Source organism: Terrapene carolina, unplaced genomic scaffold (assembly GCF_002925995.2).
Source record: "Terrapene carolina triunguis isolate 2854851 unplaced genomic scaffold, T_m_triunguis-2.0 Scaffold93, whole genome shotgun sequence".
In the NCBI taxonomy this organism is placed as follows: domain Eukaryota; kingdom Metazoa; phylum Chordata; order Testudines; family Emydidae; genus Terrapene; species Terrapene triunguis.
In genome coordinates, this window is record NW_020664444.1 from 8,711,963 (window position 1) to 8,731,184 (window position 19,222).

The window sequence follows — 19,222 nt, forward strand, 5'->3', positions numbered from 1 at the left end:
TTTTTTTTTTTTTAAATTCAACTTAAGTCACCACTGCAAATTCATGGTATTTTTCATAAGGATTTTTGACAGTCCTCAGAAGTTCCAGTAATCAATGATCTCCACATATTCAGTACACTAGAGTAGATTCTTCAGCTCTTAGCTGTAATTGGGACAGCAAAAAGCTTTGCAGATCATGCTGTCTTTAGGCATGGACCATGACTGGAAAGTACACCTACGAGTCTAGGAGTAAGTAGAGGGACACTGCCAACTTGAAGTCTAATCGGTATAAAAATTTAAAAGTAGTTTTAGGTACTACACCTGTTTAAGTGCCCTGCCAGTCTTTGTGGTTTTACAATCACACTGTTCTATTAATGTTTTTTGTCTCCCTTATTTCAGTGTGAAAGACCTACAGACAGTAGTGGATGCTGACTATACAGTGAAACTGGCTAGACAGGCATTGCTGTCAAATATGCAGAGTAAACAAACAGAAATGGAGAGAAATAACTCTTTAATCTCATCTTGGTTATGTAAGAAGTGTAGGGGAGCTTCAGTGATATTCCATTTTGTTTGTTTGTTTATGGTGTTCCTTTAATATACTGTAAGCTGCTCACAGAGGCTGCAAAATCATGGTACAAGTTGTGCATCATCCTCTCAAAGGTTTTTAGCCTAAAGGAAGTGTCCTCCCCCTGCTCCGTCCCCCTTGGTTGATATGTGGAAAACCCCATACAAATAGCAAAAACTCTCTCTCCAGGAAAATCGTCTGTTCATAGTGCTCTCTGAGGAACATTGTTTACTTTTTAGCTAATCTTTAAACTTTAATCTTTAAATCCCAGTTCAATCTTCTCCTGTGTTGGTGGGAGTACAGGGACAGAATAGCTTGGCTGCCATATTTCTGTGTATTTCTTCTCTCTTTTTTTTGGACAGGTTTAATCCTCTTGTTAGTATCCTTTAAATGGACTATATTGTAATTGTGGTGGTGATCATGGTTAGTTACAAGGGAAGTATAAACCTACTTATAACCAGACTAAAGTCCTGCAAATGAGGGTGCAGTGTAACTTTTTTTTCATGTTTTTTGCTCATTTGCTTCATGCAGTGAAAGACGGTGTTCATTCAGTGTAAAACTGTAGGGTTCTTTGATCTTTGTTGCCTATCGAATTGTTGCCAGCCTGGCACTACAAACTCATCAATTTCTTATTCATGCCGCTTGGTGGAACTTGTCTGTCCATGCTTGTAGGTTCTTGAAATGAACCCTTATTAGGATATTAATGAATGGCTTGTTCTGGGTGAAAGTCTGGTTTTACCTTTTTAGAGTGATTCACCTTTGGCTTTTTGATCACTGCCCTTCATGAAAAGAAAAGTGGTAAGATGGAAAAAGTTGGCACTGCACTGAGCCTGGCCTTTACTTATGAAGTTGTTTTGATGGTACATGGCAGTGAAATTCAGAATGAAAAAAAATGTAATGGATGGCAAAGCTCCTTCATTTTCTGGATGTATGTGCACCTGTCGTTCTACCGTAGGGGAGGGCAGGTTTGCCTCCTTTAAATTTGCTTGAGATATGATCTGTCTGTGTATCTGCTTGCCGTTACTCCTCAGGATGTTAAAAACTTGTCCACTCTGTTTTTTTATTTTTTCCCCTTGTGAAATAATTGGAAGAGTTTTTTCCCTCTGGGTGAAACTGAGCTGGTTATGGAGAATAAAATCCCGGTTTTTAGTTTTTTGCCTTGAGCAGTAACTTTCTGATATGGACACCAATGTTTTAGTTCCCAGCAAGACGGGTCATGTTGCGGAGGTGGGAACAGGACTAGCTAAGTTGTTGTTGACCGATTTGGATGGGGTTTGGGAGGAGAAGTTCTCTGAAAGCTCTTCTGCACTAAAGCATATTGCCAATACTGTTGCAACCCCTAGCATACCTGTAAAACACCACACAGGTGCTTGCAGTCGCTTGCCCTTCCTCTGAGCAAAACAGATTACTGTGACATGGAGTACTCACTGCAGTGTCACTGGGGGCTCTTTTGCGGTGGTCGTGGGGCAGTGACAATGGTGCAATTAGTCCTCCCTATGCAATCCCAAAATGCTGCTGCCCACCTTTTGGTGGCAGTTTTGACAGCTTGAGCGCTGGCTGTCACCTGACAAGCCACTTGCCTGTTAGCTGCATGCAGGCTCCGAAAGCAGCCAAGGTTGGGTAATTGCAACAATCCACAGGCCCTGCATTGCTAGCAGGGAATACTGTGCACGGCCTGTTTACACTATGTCCCTCTATCGCTAATATGGATGCACTACATTGTTGCATCTTGCTTTAATCAGTTGCATCAGTGCAAGCTGAAATGAAGCAACTTGTAATGTAGACAAGACCTTAAACAGGAGAATATTTATACTAAATAGTGACAACTGGCAGCCCAGGGGCTGGTTAATTTTTGGCCGTGTCTACAGAGTGACACAATGCTGTCTTTGTTAAAAAGATGATAGTTATAGTAAGGGCTATTTCCCTCCCCCAGTAGTGCCAACAGTTAGTGTCAGAGTCCTCCTCAGTAGGTTATTAATTATGCCCTGTGTGCAACATTAACTCTTGTATGGCGCAAAGAGAACCATTCACTTTTTTTTATTTGATATTGGGCTCAATTACTTAAACTGGGGTGTTCTGTCTGGTGCAGTGGGTCTGGGTGTGGTGGACTGTGACATTGAGGGAAAACTGCTCTGTTTTCCTAGAGCATTGAATCCTACTGCTGGTGCTGTTAAATTTGTATTGAGCAAGATCCTTGCTCTGCTGATCTGAAAACACTGCTTTCAACTCTCAATCATGCTTATTTGTCTACAGTCATGGGCTCTGCAGCTGTGTATTTGCACACTGCCCTGTAGCTAAGGCTTGTTTTCCTAGCTGGGAGTTAGCGGAGTCTCTAGTGCTGAGATCCAATACGTGCTTTAGACTTTGTGAAGTTCATTCTTTGTTTTGCCTCTGTATTTCTTATGCAGGTGCTAAAGGTGGCTAGTTGCTTGGATGTACTTTAACTGTTTCCTTCCTCTTTCTGTGGCTACTGCCGTTACTGCGATTTGTCTACAGTAGTAAAGTAGAATCCTAGGGACTGACATGTACCAATTTTCAAATGACTGGCAACAAGTTCTCAACTGTGTTCCTTCTGCCCTCCGTAAGAGTGCATACTTCATGTCTGTAATATAGATCACCTTTCCACCCTCGCAGTGAGCAATCCGCTCTTACATCAAAAAGGAACCCTTTTTACCTAAAGGACTAAACTTTGGGCTTCGAGCTCATATTAAAACATACGTATTTGAAGTTGGGAGTTTGGGGAACAGGGAATGGGAAGGACAGGAGTTGTTAGGTGGTGTGATAACCAAGCTATTGTCTAGTATGTAAAAAAAACAAACGTGCAATGTGCCATTTTCTATTCACTCTGGTGATGGGGTTTTGAGATGTGGGGGGAGCATCTGTTTGTACTGGTGCATGATGGGAGTAGACACGTGGCACATGTGACTTTCAAAGCACCTAGAGACTAAAGTGTCTTGGGTGGTTCCTGTGCAGAAGAGCTGTTCTAATTTATACTTTTACAGGTCCTCTCTGTCAGGAGTTAACTTCTGTGTCAACTTAATTAAATATATCTAAACATCACAAACTTCTCCTATTACAAGTTTGAACTCTTCAAAGCAAGGTACTCCAGACTTGTGGTTTAAAAACAAAACAAACAAACAAAAGGCACCAGCCCACCACCCTCACCACCTTGCCCCACCATGTGTGATCACATAACTTAGACTCTAAGGCAGTGGTTCTCAACTAGGGTATATGTACCCCTTGGAGTACACAGAGGTCTTCCAGAGGGTACAGCAACTCATCTAGCTATTTGCCTAGTTTTACAACAGGCTACATAAAAAGCACTAGCAAAGTCAGTACAAACTAAAATTTCATACAGACAATGACTTGTTTATACGGACTATATGCTGAAATGTAAATACAATATTTATATTCCAATTGATTTATTTTATAAATATATGGCAAAAATGAGGAAGTCAGCAATTTTTCAGTACTAGTGTGCTGTGACACTTTTGTATTTTTGTGTCTGATTTTGTAAGCAAGGAATTAAGTGAGGTGAAACTTGAGGGTATGCAAGACAAATCAGACTCCTGAAAGAGGTACAGTACTCTGGAAAGGTTGAGTGCCACTGCTCTCTGGTCATTTGGTTTGCTTGGCTGCCACCTTGTCTTCGGTGTTTCCTCTCCCTCCTGCAACTGAAATAGCCATGGATTGTCACAAAAAACAAGATGGAAATCTGTTTGTCGTGGTGGTGTAGCATTGTTGGTCCCAGGATATTAGAGAGACCGTGTGGGTGAGGTAATCTTGTATTGAACCAGCTTCTGTTGAGCTACACAGATCTCTTCTTTAGTTGATTCAGTAAAAGATTATTACCTTACCCATCTTGTTTCTCTAAGATGGAAATCGGTTATTTATGCTGGAATGGTTTCTGGACGTTTTCTTTGAGTTCATAGTCCAGATACTCTTTTGTACTGGAATAGTCAGATTGGTGCAATCTTGCACATTCTATAATGGCAGATGTGAGAAACGTTATCCAAGCCAAAATCCTCTGTCCTATAAAGGAATCTGATCTCTTGTGGAAAGTAAAGCATGATCTGAGGGCACTTTCCTGGTGTTAAGAACAAAGTCTGTGAAAGACAACTAGTTCCCGGTATTCCTTCACTTGCCTGTTTGGAGTGTTGGTGTGGGTGTGCCATCAACAGGGGAATAATACGTATTTGTATTCTGTGTGGTTGCTGCCAGGGAAACTGTAGTACACGGTACCCTGATACATACCTGAAAGCCCCAACTAGATGAATGAAGTGCCAAGAGCAGTCATGTTAATGGGAATGAGCGGCAAAATGTCTCTTAACCCTCAGGTTCTCTCTCATCTCATCAATATCTGTTGGAATTTGGGATTTCATTGTGTGTTCTCAAACAGTTTAAAGATTCGTAGAAAATCAAGATGGGGGGGAGGGGGGAAACTGTTCTACCAGTAGATAAAATTGCTTCCGAGTTCAACTTCTGAATAATTCTCGTTCACTGCTTTGTTCATAGCACAGATACCATCTCTTAGTATTGGGGCCTCTTATTGGCTCTAGAAAAAAACTGTGATATGGCTTGCTTCATAACGTAAGGATAGTAGTGGTGGTGGGGTTTATCAACTGATAACACAGTACCATTATTTCAATTGCTACAGTTTTGTTCAGTTACCAGCCTACACAAATAGTGTTTTCTACCAGCAGATGGCAGCAGAAAACCCCACCAGATAGTCTGTCATTCTTTGGTTTACCTCTGAAGACTGAGAGTGGCATTTCTGGTAGTTTAAGTTTAGAGTTTTTCCTTTAGGGATCCTTAAATGAGCTACCCATCTCTCCCACCAGGATCAGGTGGTTTAAAGCCAGTTTGTCACTTTCTCCATAGCATCTCATGCCTCCTTGGTCTCATCTCCTTTCAGTCACTTTAGCCTAATCCTCAGAACAAAAGAGAACTGGATCATGTCCTGTTGTGAGGAGCATTGAGAATTTTCTGCCAAAGACTGGGTGTGGGTGTGCGCGCGGGAGGGTTGGCCAAGTAGGGCCTGGAGGACCCCAAAGATGCTTAGTCTGTATCAGGGAGGCCTATTCAGATAAGTGTATGAACACTTAGTCCTCTAAGTCCGATTCCTTCTCTGTGAAGCATGTGTGCGCTTCTACTCTGCATCTATAATTAAGGCTAAGGTTTTCTCATGGTTATTTTTAGTAAAAGTCACAGACAGGTCACGGGCAATAAACAAAAATTCACAGAACCCGTGACCTGTCTGTGACTTTTGCTGCTGCAGCTCCATGATTTCCCCTGTCACCATGGTGGCTGGGAGCTGCGGGGTGACCATATTTCCCAAAGAGAAAATGGGACACCCCAGCCACTCTTCCAAAGTGTCCGCCCCCCCCTTCCCTCCCTCCGCACACCCCCCATGCAAGGCTGTCTCCATCCCTGGAACCCTGAGGGGGGGGGGCCCTCAGGAGTCTGACACCTGTCGCTGGAACCCTGCCAGGGACCCACTGGCTGCCAGCTTGAGTCCCACAGTTCCTGGGGCTGAAACAGAGAATGTCACTGAGGTCTCGAAGTCACTAATTCCGTGATTTCCATGACATAAACGTAGCCTTCTCTATAATGCACCCATGTGAGCATCTTTGCAAACTCCTAGAACAGATTCAGTGGTGTAACAGTCACTCCCTAGAGCGGCTCTGTGGAAGCTATTTTCTATGGTTTCCCCTGTCCTTTGTTTTGCTGGTGGTGGTGGTTTTTGAAATCCTACTTCTCCTCCTCCATTGTTCTTTTCCAGATCAGAAGAGTGGCAGCTTCTTACCATCTAGTTTTCTTTCCTGTCACGTCTTTCTATACTGGAATAGGCATCCCACCTGTTGAATGATTTGTGATCTTGGCTGAAAACTAGTAATAAAGGAGAGATTTAATTGTTATCTGAGTTTCCTGGCTTCTGTGCCAGAACACTAAAAAAAACCACCAAGTTTAAATGGTTCCTTTCTTTGGATGACATTTAAAATTACTAGGCCTTTGGCTTCAAGAATGGCCCTCTCAATCCGGTGGTGGAAACAATAAATCTGAGAAGCAGATTCCATCAGTGAATTAAGGACTGTAGATGAGGCTGTATCACAATCAGGTGAGGGGTAATGGTGAGGTCTGCCTTTAAAATGGCCCGAGATACTACCTGTCTTAGTTCTGACTAGTACAGTAACTATCCAAACACTGATTCTCTCTAGTGAAGGGCCACCTTTACCTTTTGCTTGACTCCAATAGCGTCCAAAAAAATCACCTATGCACCTCAAGTGGCTTGTTTTCTCTTTGCTTAATATGATCACCATGTCACAGGCTTAGCTCCCTTAAAATGTGTGTGCTTTTCCTGAAGTAATTCTGCATTTCTAGAACCTGCAATTGAAAAAATTCAACTGAGCACAGTTGCAGTAGGGTTTTGGAACACAGTCCTTCCTGAACTGAAATTGTCCATGTGTGGTGTGGGCTCTGAAGAGAGAACAAGATGGGACCATCTAGGTGTTCACTCCCATTTCGGTCTTGTTTTCCAGGTCCTGAAGTTGTGATTGCCATGCTCAGGTATTGATGCTCATATGCACAGCTGTTTAAAATGGCAGAGGGAGGTGGCAACGAAGAGGTAATTCACTTGAACAGTTTCCGTAGCCACAGTGGGAAAGGTAAGTAACTTCTCATGCACTTGCAAAGTCCCTAGATCCGAACGCTAGTGCTTGCAAGCAGTAAACCTCTGAAAGCTGTGTGAGTAATACGTAAGGTGTTCGCATGCTCTGCTGCACCAAATCGCATACTCATTTGGTTGCCAAGAAATGGCTGAATTTCTCCTTCTCCCATTCCACTTTCTTCAGGCTGTTTGCTAAGCTCCTGGAAATAGCCACTCAGAATAGAGCTACTTTTGCAAATCTTTGAGGGGCTGGTAATGCAGCCCACCTGTTAAGGGTCTCCTGGCATGGAGGCTGGCTTTGCGTTCATGTCCTGATAGGACTATGTAAGTTGGCATTTGTTCCTTCACAAGTGGAGTTTAAAATACCAGTGTCTTTGTGTATTTGGAGATAAAGGGATAAATCTGTTCTCTGTAGGAAAGTGATGGGCTGTCATGGCAGTTTTTTGTTGTATCGGATTACTGAAGGTTGAACCAAAATCTTGAGTATCAAATCCATGCTTTGCCTCTGGGATAAGTGCTATCTGTCATGTAGAGAAACCATAAATCTCTGGATGAAAAGTGTGTTCAAGGTTCCAGTAACTATGCTTATTTCTGTGTTCTTATCCCATTCTTGCAAAGAGCCTTGTAAGATAAGGCCACCACTTCCTGGCAGAATACACTTTTGGCTGGAGTAGTAGATTTCCTAAAGCCAGTGATCCTACCTCATTCACTCAGATTCCTGCTAGATCATTCTTTGCTTTCATAAGAGAATGAACGGCACTTGGATCCTTTCCCTCCTCCAACACCTGCTCAAATGATCAATCAAATGAACAGCCTTTAAGATGTTGACCGTGCTGGAGCCTCGTGTATGCAGTGCCTCCTATCCCATTCCTTGTGGAAATGAATTTGAAGAAGCTGAGCACTGAGACTAGAGTATCTATTAGCACTTTCAGCAGCCTGTGCTGCTATGCCATTCCCTAAACCGGCTCCTGCTGGAATCTGAGATGAGGATTTACACAGCACTAAAGAGTAAATGTATTTTTTACATATGCTTCTGCTTGAGGTGTCTTCTGCTGTTGTCTGCATTTGTACAGATTTCTTTACGTTCGTATGCTGACTGGCAAGGAGATGGCCGTACCAATGAAGTGCACTGGCACTAGTGCCTTTGAGATCCTTTCCCCATTATTGCAATGCAAACTCTAGAACTTTTTTTTTTTTTTTTTTAGATTGAAATTGTAGGATCTAAATATTTTATGAGCTGCTGCAAATCTTTAGCAAATAGATCATGTTCTCTGTCTTACTGCAGACTGGATAAAGAGGAGAGATGAAGGACTTATCACCATATCGGACTCCTCCGATGAAGAATTGCCTTTGTTGCTAGACACGCCAGTTCAGCAGCGGCAGGAGGAAGATGACGACGATGTAGTCATCCTGCTGGAGGTGATTTTCATACGTTGTACAAGTTACCACATTGTTCTTTGCCTCTCTAAATAATCTATTGTGCAGGTGAATAGCATGCTTCTTCAGAGCTCACAGTGACCACTGTGGTAGCTTATTCAGCAGGAGCACCTGAGCTTAGTGTTAGCTGCATTGGCAACTCTTCAGGATCACAACTCCTCCATCTTATTTGGGTAAAGTGAGGTTAACAAAGCCATGCGGCTTAAGACAGTGGTGTAGCCAACAAAGATTACAGTTCCCAACATATAATGATTTTCTTTTAATCCAAGAAGATGGAGCACTGTATACTGGGATGTGTAGTCTCCTAGGGCTGCTCCATATTTAAAATGAGTGGTCATGAACTTTGCTTGACTTATGGGCATGTGTCGGCCACTTCTGCAGTCAAGGGCACAAAATTCTTGCCCACTGCTTCCAGTAAACTTCTGGACTTGCATTTAGGGAAGTGGGGATATATTTGAGTATTTAACCATCCAATCCCTTAGGCATATGGCATGTCTCAGTGATCAAATCTGAGCATTAATAGCCAGAATGTCCTGACCACTGACACATAAGGGAACCTGTGGTAAACTGACTCTGTGTTTCCAGCCTTCTTAGGAGCAAAGCAGTGTAGGGTAAGTGTGCAATGACTGTTTGGCTTTAATCTTCAACATGAAAAGGATCAAGCAATGCCATACGGTCTTAAATTTAACCATTTCCATGTAGTATACCAGTGCCCTGGTTTGATGCCTACATATTATACTTTGGGTGCATATGTTCCTGGCACAATGTTGAATGCATTGCATTCTTGACTTCAGTTTTGTATGCAGTAAGCTTTTGCCAAGGTATGCAATTGTGGGGCTGTTGACTGCTGCTTTCCTCTAACACCTTTCCTCTCCTCTCCACATACACTGCTCTAGGTCTTGGGCCGGCACCTCTTTCTTGGGGTGGAAAGGAGCATTTTTCTCACTCTGACTGGGTTTGGGATGCAGTCCCCAGTGTGTTAACCATGATCGCTTTAGCAGGTCTGATCTAGACTCAGACTCTGCAATTCTAGTTCCTCTGGCGCAACGACAGTGGTAATTAGTGATCAAGGTATATTATTTATTTAGAACAAAAACATTTCAGAGAAACATCTTTAAAACAGTAAATTAGCCTAAATATAATGCTTGCTTACCACTCCCTGGATCTGGGAAGGCCCAATTCCATAGATTCCTCCATGGAGCCTGTCTCTCTTTCACCAGCCAGTCTCCCTAGACAGCTCCTGACAAGTGCCCTTACCTTCTCAGGAATCCACTTTTAAACTGTTTGAATCCCTTTGAGCTGGTAGGTCCCAGCACTACGAAACAAGGTTTACAGTTGGAGACAAGATACAATATCTCTGAAGTTAACAGTTGGGCCCCATTGTCTTTCTAGTATGTGCCTAGGTGTTCTGATTGGGGAAGGCATTGTTTTGCTTTCCTCGTTTGTTCTTCCCACAGCTCCAATATAAGTTAGAGGAGCGCATTCACATGGGAAAGCCTTAAAACCCAGAACACACAATCTCCCTTTGCTGACCTGGTCTCACACAGTGTTAATACAATTATTATAGTTTATTGCTTACCAGGTCCACTTCTGCCACACCACCTTCCCAACATTTTCTCTCTAGTTTCTTGTAGGTGGGTATCTTTTCCTGGGGGCGGGGGGTCAATACAGAAATATCTCTGAGGTTGCTGTCAGTACTGTTGCTGGGGAAAAGTGAAGTCCAAGAGCATTGTCACCCTGAATTCTCCTGACTAAGCAATCTAAGGGTTTAGTACAGTTTAGGAACACAGGGTGCCAGGTGTACTACAAAAAGGATCCATGCTTTCTCCATGTCAGAGGGGACAACTGAGGGTACGTCTATACCCAGCCGCTAGTTCGGCGGCTGGAAATCGAACTTCTGGGTTCGACTTATCGCGTCTTGTCTGGACGAGATAAGTCGAACCCGGAAGTGCTCGCCGTCGACTGCGGTACTCCTGCTCGGCGAGAGGAGTACCGCGGAGTCGACGGGGGAGCCTGCCTGCCGCGTCTGGACCGAGGTAAGTTCGAACTAAGGTACTTCGAACTTCAGCTACGTTATTCACGTAGCTGAAGTTGCGTACCTTAGTTCGAATTGGGGGGTAAGTGTAGACCAAGCCTGAGTTGTAAGTGGATCTCTTGAGATGGTTGGATATTTAGTAGGTTATGGTATGTTCATTGTTTTTCTCTAAATAAAACAGAAGCATAATACTTGAAGAAAATGTAAACATTCGCGTTTTACAGTTAACCAAAGAAGCTTTGTGGCTAAACTTTTAACCTTGTTGTACTCTTAACTTGGATCCTGAAATCTGGATTTTAAGTGAACTAAAATGACTTAAATAACTTAACCTCAAATCCTTAACAGAATATGTATAGTTCTCTCTCCGTATCTCTCTTCCTACTCTTCTGTTTCTCTTTCCTCCGACTCTTGTCAATTTACTCTGCCCAGGGTGCAAAATTAACCACTTCCTGTCTCCTCCCACTTGCATCTGAATATATTCCTCCACATGGCCCCTAACACATGCATCCGCCTCCCTGGCTCTCGGTGCCACACAAACCCTGTTCTTCAAATTTCTTAAGTCTCTTCTGTGAAGGGCTTATGAACTATACTTTTCCACTGAATGTAATGTTAGTGTAGGAGAGAGTGTAACCATTGAGTGGGCATTAACACCACCACAACATTACCCTGTTGCTGTAACTCTTGTCTGTCCATCACCTTTCCTCGTAATGTCTTGTATCCTAAATATGCACAAGTTCCCTGGGATATGAAGCTTGTCTCATACGTCTAAAATGCAAGACACACTTATGGCACATAGTGCCATTACCTGATTTTTAGAGTCCTATCCCTGCAAGACTTAATGAATCCTCAGAGGCAGACATCAGCTCCCTCACTGTTTTTGACAGTTAATGTTGCAAGAGAAAACACGACTTGAACCAGACTGCGAGAGCCTGGGTTCTAATGGGTTACAAAACCTTTTGCTTTATCTAAAACTACTGGTCTTCTAAATGTGCTTTTTGATGATCTAAAAACATTCTCAGTTTTTAGTTACATTTTTCTAAAGCTGCAGAAATACAAACACACGATATTCAGGCAAAGCATATTCTACCTTATAACATTATTTCTCACCTGCACATGTCGGCATACAGAACAAGTTCAAAAGCTGCAACTTACTTAGATTGTTCTTACAAAGCATATTTCACCTTCAAGCTATTTAAAAAAATCCTCTAAGTTGTCCAATTTTTTCCCCATTAAAGCAACTACAGGTGTCTAGCAAAACAGATTTCTTAACAGAGTGACCATTCCATTCAAGTGTTTGGAAGAAAGTAGGAATGGCTCTTCAACCTCGATTCGTGGGTTGCAAACCTCAGTCTGCTCAAAGCAGAAACAATGGCTGGGACTAGCACATGACGTTCTGGTTCCTGCTGCCTGTTAAGTGAATTGGTGAACTGAGGTGTGGTTATCAAACTGGTCAGAGTTCCCACTTCTTATTTTAAAGGGTGAGCAGTGCAGTGTGATAGGAGTCCATTCAAATCATGTGTACTTAATTTGCCCGGACATCTTTTACTATTAGTTTTGGTCAGAGTTAAAGTACAGTTGAACTGTGTTGCGAGAAGACCGTGAAATATAAGGTAGGGCAAGTTGCCTGTAATGAGTATTCGAGCCCTTATCATACTGCTTGCTAAACGTCTTACTTCCCCTGCCTCAGGCCAGAATTTTAGTTGGATGCACAGGTCATCTAGACAGACCACTCCATGGTGTGTGCAAAAATGGAGAGCTCCCACTATTCAGTTTTCTTTTCTTTCTAGACCCCAAAACAGCAGATTCCACGTCCCAATGTCATCAGATCTGCTGCTCAGTGGCAAGGTGTGAACCAGCTGGGAGAAGTATCTAAGGGTGACATGGCATTGAAGAGCTTACATCTGCAAGAGGGGATTCGGCCTTTTGTGGTGTGCCAGAGAGCCCATTGTAACCACATGGGGGAGAATGGTGCGGGGCCAAGCAGAGACAAGAATGGAAACCATGCCTCACAGCTGCCTGGACCCTCTGAACACTGTAGGCACAGGGTTGAAAGAGGGGGTGATTCAGAGCCTGGGCCAAGTGTGGTTCAAGCAATAAAGACAAGTCCACGACCCACTGGTGAAAGGGAAATAATCAACCTGGAGGAAGCTGGCTTCCTACCTATATGGGAGGAAAATCTGGAAGTACAGGACCAGGAGGATGAAGACTTGGATCAAGAGCTCTTACAAAACCTCAGAGGAGCAATTGCTGCTGCAGCAGCAGCAAGCAGACAGGCCACCAGAGACAACAGTCGGTTGGATCATCCTTATTTCCAGCCTGTAGACAATGAGCCACATACTGTAGCAAGCTGTTGTGCTCCGCAGCAAGGGCAGCCTGAAGCAGAACTGGGATCTTTGCTAAGGGCATACCGGGAGGAGAACCCTGGGCCAGCCTTTCCCAGACCTGAACCACAACAGGATGGGATTCCAGGCCCTGCTTCTCCTCAACCAGCTCATCCACCAGAGGAAATGAGAGGCCAGTGGGCAGCAATAGACAATGAACAGCCAGGCCCAGCCTTCCCTGCACAGGGATCACATGATCCTGGCTCTGGTAACGTTCCAGAGCAAGGAGCCGCTGGGCAGGACGAAGACCTCACTGCCCTGCTCATCAAAGAAACAGTAAGTAATCTGTGTGCTGTGTTAGCTGAGGAAGTCACCTCATTCACTTGCCCACACTGTGCATTTATAGCCTTTAAAAATGATTGGGTTTTTTTGACAGAATATGTCCTGATACAGCCCTTCACGAGTTCAAAGCACAGCTCTCATTGATTTCAGTTGTAACTGTGAGTGCCTGTTACCTGGTCAAATCAGACCCCAGGGTCTCAAGTTGGACACCCAGAAAATGAAGAACACACAATTGGTGACCACTTGTGAAAAGTTAGGCAAAAGTCATTTAAACTGAGTATATTTCACAGGAACTCTGTGGCAGAGGCAGGGATCGAATTCAGTTCTCCAGGGTAGCATTCAGCTGTCCTTACCATGAGACCCTCCTGCAATCTCCTGCCTTGTTCACTACACTTTCTGACTTCAGCAACAAATGAATCGGGGGTCCTATAGACATGTCTCCTTTACTACACAGCCCTGATTCATCTCCAGAGCAGTTTCATTCTGTGCACTGAATGAAGCAGAGGTCCTGTGGAAATAATGGTATGTGATCCTATAATTATAGACTGCATTATAATGCATAAAAACAAAGGGGCTGAATTAAGGTTGCCCGGGCAACCTTAATTCTAGCATTTCCTAACTTCTGAGTGCTTGAGTTTGCATCCTGAATGCTGTTCTTTTTAATACAGATTTGTTGAGTGTAACTTCCTAAATTTTTAAAAAAGCCATCTGAAAAACAAATTCCATCATGTGGCATCATATTGACATTCACATGGGTCATCAGCAGGATTGGCACCTTTAGATCCATATTACTTGAGCCAACAGAATAAATGATAGCAGTAGAAGGTTGTCATCCTCTATGTGGACCAGCTCTAGAGGTGGATGAGACTCTTTGCCAGTAGCTTTCACAGATGTCTGACAGCAGAGGAATGGTGGGACTTGGGAATCTTGGGTTCTGTTCCCAGTTCTGAAGGAGAGTGTTCTCTAGTGGGCACAGATTCTCCTACCCATTTCCTCCCAAGTTTGACTCCCTTCCTTCTGCCCTATCCTCTTTGCCCTGTCCCAGTCCTGCCTTCTTGTCCCAATCTCCTTGCCCAGCCAATCCTAGTCTCACCTCTCCAGACTTCCCATCCCACTCCCAGTCTCCTTGCACAGCTGTTTCCAGATTTCCCTCCCCATTCCCTGCCACATCCAGCTCCTGTCTCCTCTGCATTCAAATTAAGTAACTTTCTCCTTCATCCTGCCTAGGCTAAGCGGGAGGGTTGAGGGTGTCATTCAGAACACGGGAGATGCAGGCTCCCTGTGCTCATTTCTGGTGCCTCACCCTGGCACAGCCTGCAGCCCCCCAGATCTGCAATTGTAGGGAAAGTCCTGCTCACATGCAAACTGGAGCATGCCCAGTGCAGACAGTCTTTGGCAACTTTACCTGTGAAGCTCTAGCAAATCCTTAATGAGCATGTGCAAACTGACTCCTCCTCCTAATTCTCCCAACCCCCCAAAAAACTTACAATTTGGCCAAATTTGGATGGATTTTCATGGGGGTTGAAAAAGGCACAAAGATCACCCCCTGCCAGATTTCAGGTTCCTGCTCCAAAGCATGGAACAGTAGTTCTCAAAGCTGGTCCGCCGCTTGTTCAGGGAAAGCCCCTGGCGGGCCGGGCCGGTTTGTTTGCCACGTCCGCAGGTTCAGCAGATCGGCAGCTCCCACTGGCCGCAGTTCGCCGCTCCAGGCCAATGGGGGCTGCGGGAAGCGGCGCAGGCCGAGGGATGTGCTGGCCGACCTTCCCGCGAACAAAATGTCTCTAGAAATCTTTTAACATGGGCAAAACGTATTTTTCCCTAGCCTCGTTCTTGGAGACGTTGAACCTTCTGGCTGAAATTTTCCAAAACAGTCAGCCAGAGGCAGACGCCTGGCATGTAGATTTCATCTCAAACAGTTTTACAAAGTTTCATAAGCAACTGAAAACAGTCGTACAATGGGAAGTGTCAGGTAACTTTAGGAAAAGGTGGGGCTGGTAGGACTGCCTATAATAACATAAAATCACGACACTAACTTGATACTGGAAAACCATCCTTTGCTTAGCTTTATATTCCTTCCCCCACCCTTTTTCTGTGTTGTCTTCTACGATTGTAAGCCCTTCAAGGCAGTTATGGTCTTCTACTCCATGTGTGCAATGCCTAGTGGAATGGAGCGGTCATCTAAGCTCTGCAACAATAACAGATTGTGCTACAATCTGGAGTTAGAAATACTCCTTATCCCCTGGCATATTTTAATCTCTCCTCGTATGGAAGCTGTTCTGTAACCCTAATCACTTTTGTTGCCCTTCTCTGTACCATTTCCAATTCTAATGTATCTTTTTTGAGACGAGGTGAACATAAGAACAGCCATACTGGGTCGGACCGAAGGTCCATCTAGCCCAATATCCTGTCTTCCGACAGTGGCCAACGCCAGGTGCCCTAGAGGGAATGAACAGAAGAGGTAATCATCAAGCAATCCATCCCCTGTCGCCCATTCCCAGCTTCCGGCAAACCAGAACTGCATGCAGTAGTCAGGGTCTGAGTGTACCATGGATTTATATAGTGGCATTATGATAAGGCAGAAAATATCTATCCCTTTCCTAATAGTTTCTAAAATTCTGTTAGCTTTTTTTGACTGCTGCTTCACATTGAGTTTCAGAGAACTATTCACAATGACTTCAAGATCTATCCTGAGTGGTAACAGCTAATTTAAACCCCATCATTTTGTATGTATAGTTGGGATTATGTTTTCCCACGTGCATTACTTGACATTTATCAACTTTGAATTTCTTCTTCCATTTTGTTGCCCAGTCACACAGTTTTGTGAGATCCCTTTGTGCTTCTTCACGGTTCGCTTTGGGCTTAACTTTGAACATAACAAAGTTGACTTTTGTTCTTGAACTACTACGTTTTTTGACAGTCTTGCAAGTCAAAATGCTGTACGTGATCAGGTTTACACTCCCTGTCCCTCCAGGGATAGGGTGGTGCCTTTTGTAAGAAGAATGCTGGAAAAGCTTGTACAAAAACTATAAGAAAAGTTTGGTCTTCTCGGTTCTGGTTTATCTTATCACTGACAGACGCCTGGGTGCTTGGAGTGGACTCCTTTTACTGATTGTGTTTGAGTGTTGCGAGTCTTAGCAGAAAAGATGAAACTACTTAGGACAGGAAACTATTGAACAATAGCTACCCTTGCTTCATAGAGCCTTCCTTCAGTACCACCCCCCCCAGTGTGTCCAAGGGTAGCTGGCCTAACCTCTTGTGCAAAGGGGTGGGTGGGTGTGGTGAGTAGATAGTGAATGGGGGAGCCTGAATTCTATAGTTGCCACTCTCCAGGCTGGTTAAGCTTAAATTTCTCATAGACGATGCTCTGACACCTGAAGGAGGGGACATGCTAGCTAAGCTATATATATTTTGTTCCTACTAATATTGGTACTAGGTTTTTTTTCTATGACTTTAATTTCCAATATAACAAACCTTTTGCTTTTCCCACCATAGGAAGCAAGATTCCCAGATGTGAGGAAAGAGTATGTTGAGGAATTAATTCACATCAAGAACTGCTATGACCTAAATGTGTAAGTACAGAGCTGAGAGTCCGAGCTTCTCACATAGCAGTAAATTGGTTAATGGGACTATTTACTCATGAAATAACAAATAAGTTGGCTACAGTCACAGATTCATAGTCCTGACCCTAATCATATTGCTTCAAAATGTGCCGGGGAGGAAGTCTGCATTGACATGAGTGTCTAGAAGCACAGATCCTTCCTTAATCGTAATAGAATCCATCTTGAAAACAAAGCGCCCCCCCCCCCCCACACACACACACGGCATTGTCCCAGCTCAGCAAAACTGCCTGTCATTACATTCTAGCTCCACCACCCTTATTCTTGGTAACATGAAAAATACTCTGCCTTCAGCTTTTCTATTCGTTCAAATCTTTGTGTCGCAGCTAGAGTTGTTTCATTACTAACAAACTTCTAGAAAAATGCCAGTAGGTGTCTAGGCGGCAATAAAGCACAGAGATGACTTTTTGTAAAGCATTGCTCAAAGGAGACTGAATCATTCCAGAACGGCTAAAGCTCTCTTGCTACATTAGAGCAGGTACAAGTAGAGCTTAAAATAATACTTTTCTGGGTTCTTGGCAAAATTGAGTGGTATGTTGGTACCATATATCTTCTCACTTTTGGAATGTTCATAGTGTCACAAAGTTAAAAAGTCCTATTAGGTCATGCAGGATTGTGCTCTATTTTTCTAGTACATTATTTAGCCTGCTTTTGAATGTCCAGGTACAGAGGTTTCCATTCCTTCCCTTGGGAGATACTCTATAGCCTACAAGATCTCGCATTCAGGAAGATGTTTTCCTACATTCCCTCAAGCTGATTTTCCCTTAAATATATTCCATTGCTTCTAAATAAACATTTAGATAGTTTCTTTCCATCCTTCATGTTTATACCCTTAATATTTATAGACTGTCCTGATGATGTTTTACTAGCTTTCCTCCCCCTGCTGCTTTAAAAAAGTCGGTGATGGGCTTGACTTTTCTTTGCCTATCTGATTTGAAAAATTAGTTTCCTGCTTGTTCCTGCACTCCAACTTGTGCCTGACTTCGCATGTACTCCTTATAAAGCTGACATGACTCCTGGACTCGCCTCCTGGTGCTTTGATGTGGTTTTCCGTAACACCAGAGTGGCCTGCCCTGTTAGCTTTGTCCTGTGTATAGAAAATATTCAGAGAAAAATCGAACACGTCGTGAGTTGATAGTGTTAACTTTATAAATATCAGCTGCTGGTAGCCTAGAACTTGAGCGAAACTTTGACTAGTAAACCAATCTGAGGATTGTTAAATTATTTCGCCAGTTGCGTTGGTGGCTCCAGAAAAATTATTCTGTGTTAAACACTGTAATTTGAGATCTCTTGATCACCCTAGGATCAAAATGCCACTGAACACTTAATAAAGACTAATGTACTTCATTAACGCAACACCACCCTCTTCCTCATTTCCTTGCTGAAATCTGGACACTTAGGCAGTTGAGGAGTCTAATATCTTGGTATCAGCAGAACTGGGTAAGTTGCAGGATTTTGAAACAAGAGGAAGTGGCTCCAAGTATTTTGCTTCATCAGCCTGGGTCTGTAGCGTAGAGCCTATCAGTATGGCCTGAAGATGCCATTTCACAGGCTAAAACATGTTAAAGCTGATTAGTAAGTGAAGCAAAAATTGAAAATAACGGTCAGTGGCTGGAGCGTTCACAACGTTTTATATGAAGGTAGCTCTTGTCTGGCTACACAGGGCAATTAATTGAACAAGGTCAGGATGCATGAGTCTACAAGTTATGTGGAACCATAATTAGGACAGTCAGCAATGAACCTAGGATGTTCAATACCTAATGGTCATAGAATTCCTAGTCTCCCACATTAGCTGTTTGTGCTTTAAGATCTCTCCACCAGAGACAAGAGTTTGGGACTTTGGTTTCCCTAATAGAAGCCACTAATTTCTCACTTTCCTATTCATGCTTTGAAGCATCCTTTCCCCACCAGTCTCCTATCAAATACCCATATTATCCTGCAAGGGTTCACTAGATTAAACTCCAATTTTTGCTTCTAGGACTCTGTTGATCTAGGACAAATGAGGTGAGTGGGTGTTTATAGAGTATCCAGTAAGCACTCTAAAATATCTGCTCTGCGGTGCATGGGTGACTGACGGGTCAACAAAGGCTTCTTGCCTGTATTTTTAGTCCTTTTAATAAGCTATCTTTTGGTTTCAGAGTAGCAGCCGTGTTAGTCTGTATCCGCAAAAAGAACAGGAGTACTTGTGGCACCTTAGAGACTAACAAATTTATTAGAGCATAAGCTTTCGTGGGCTACAACCCACTTCTTCGGATGCAT

The 19,222-nt window shown here is 43.4% G+C and overlaps 1 protein-coding gene across 1 annotated transcript in view; it reads left to right on the top strand.

Moving 5' to 3' along the window:
* RNF216 (ring finger protein 216) overlaps nucleotides 1-19,222 on the top strand; it is a 113,260-nt gene that overhangs the window by 15,553 nt on the left and 78,485 nt on the right. Inside the window, exons 2-5 of the mRNA XM_026650583.2 lie at nucleotides 7,084-7,209; nucleotides 8,497-8,630; nucleotides 12,471-13,340; nucleotides 16,839-16,915. Of these exons, the coding sequence (XP_026506368.1) occupies nucleotides 7,143-7,209; nucleotides 8,497-8,630; nucleotides 12,471-13,340; nucleotides 16,839-16,915 (1,148 nt within the window). The 5' untranslated portion in view covers nucleotides 7,084-7,142. The remainder of the gene's footprint in view (nucleotides 1-7,083; nucleotides 7,210-8,496; nucleotides 8,631-12,470; nucleotides 13,341-16,838; nucleotides 16,916-19,222) is intronic.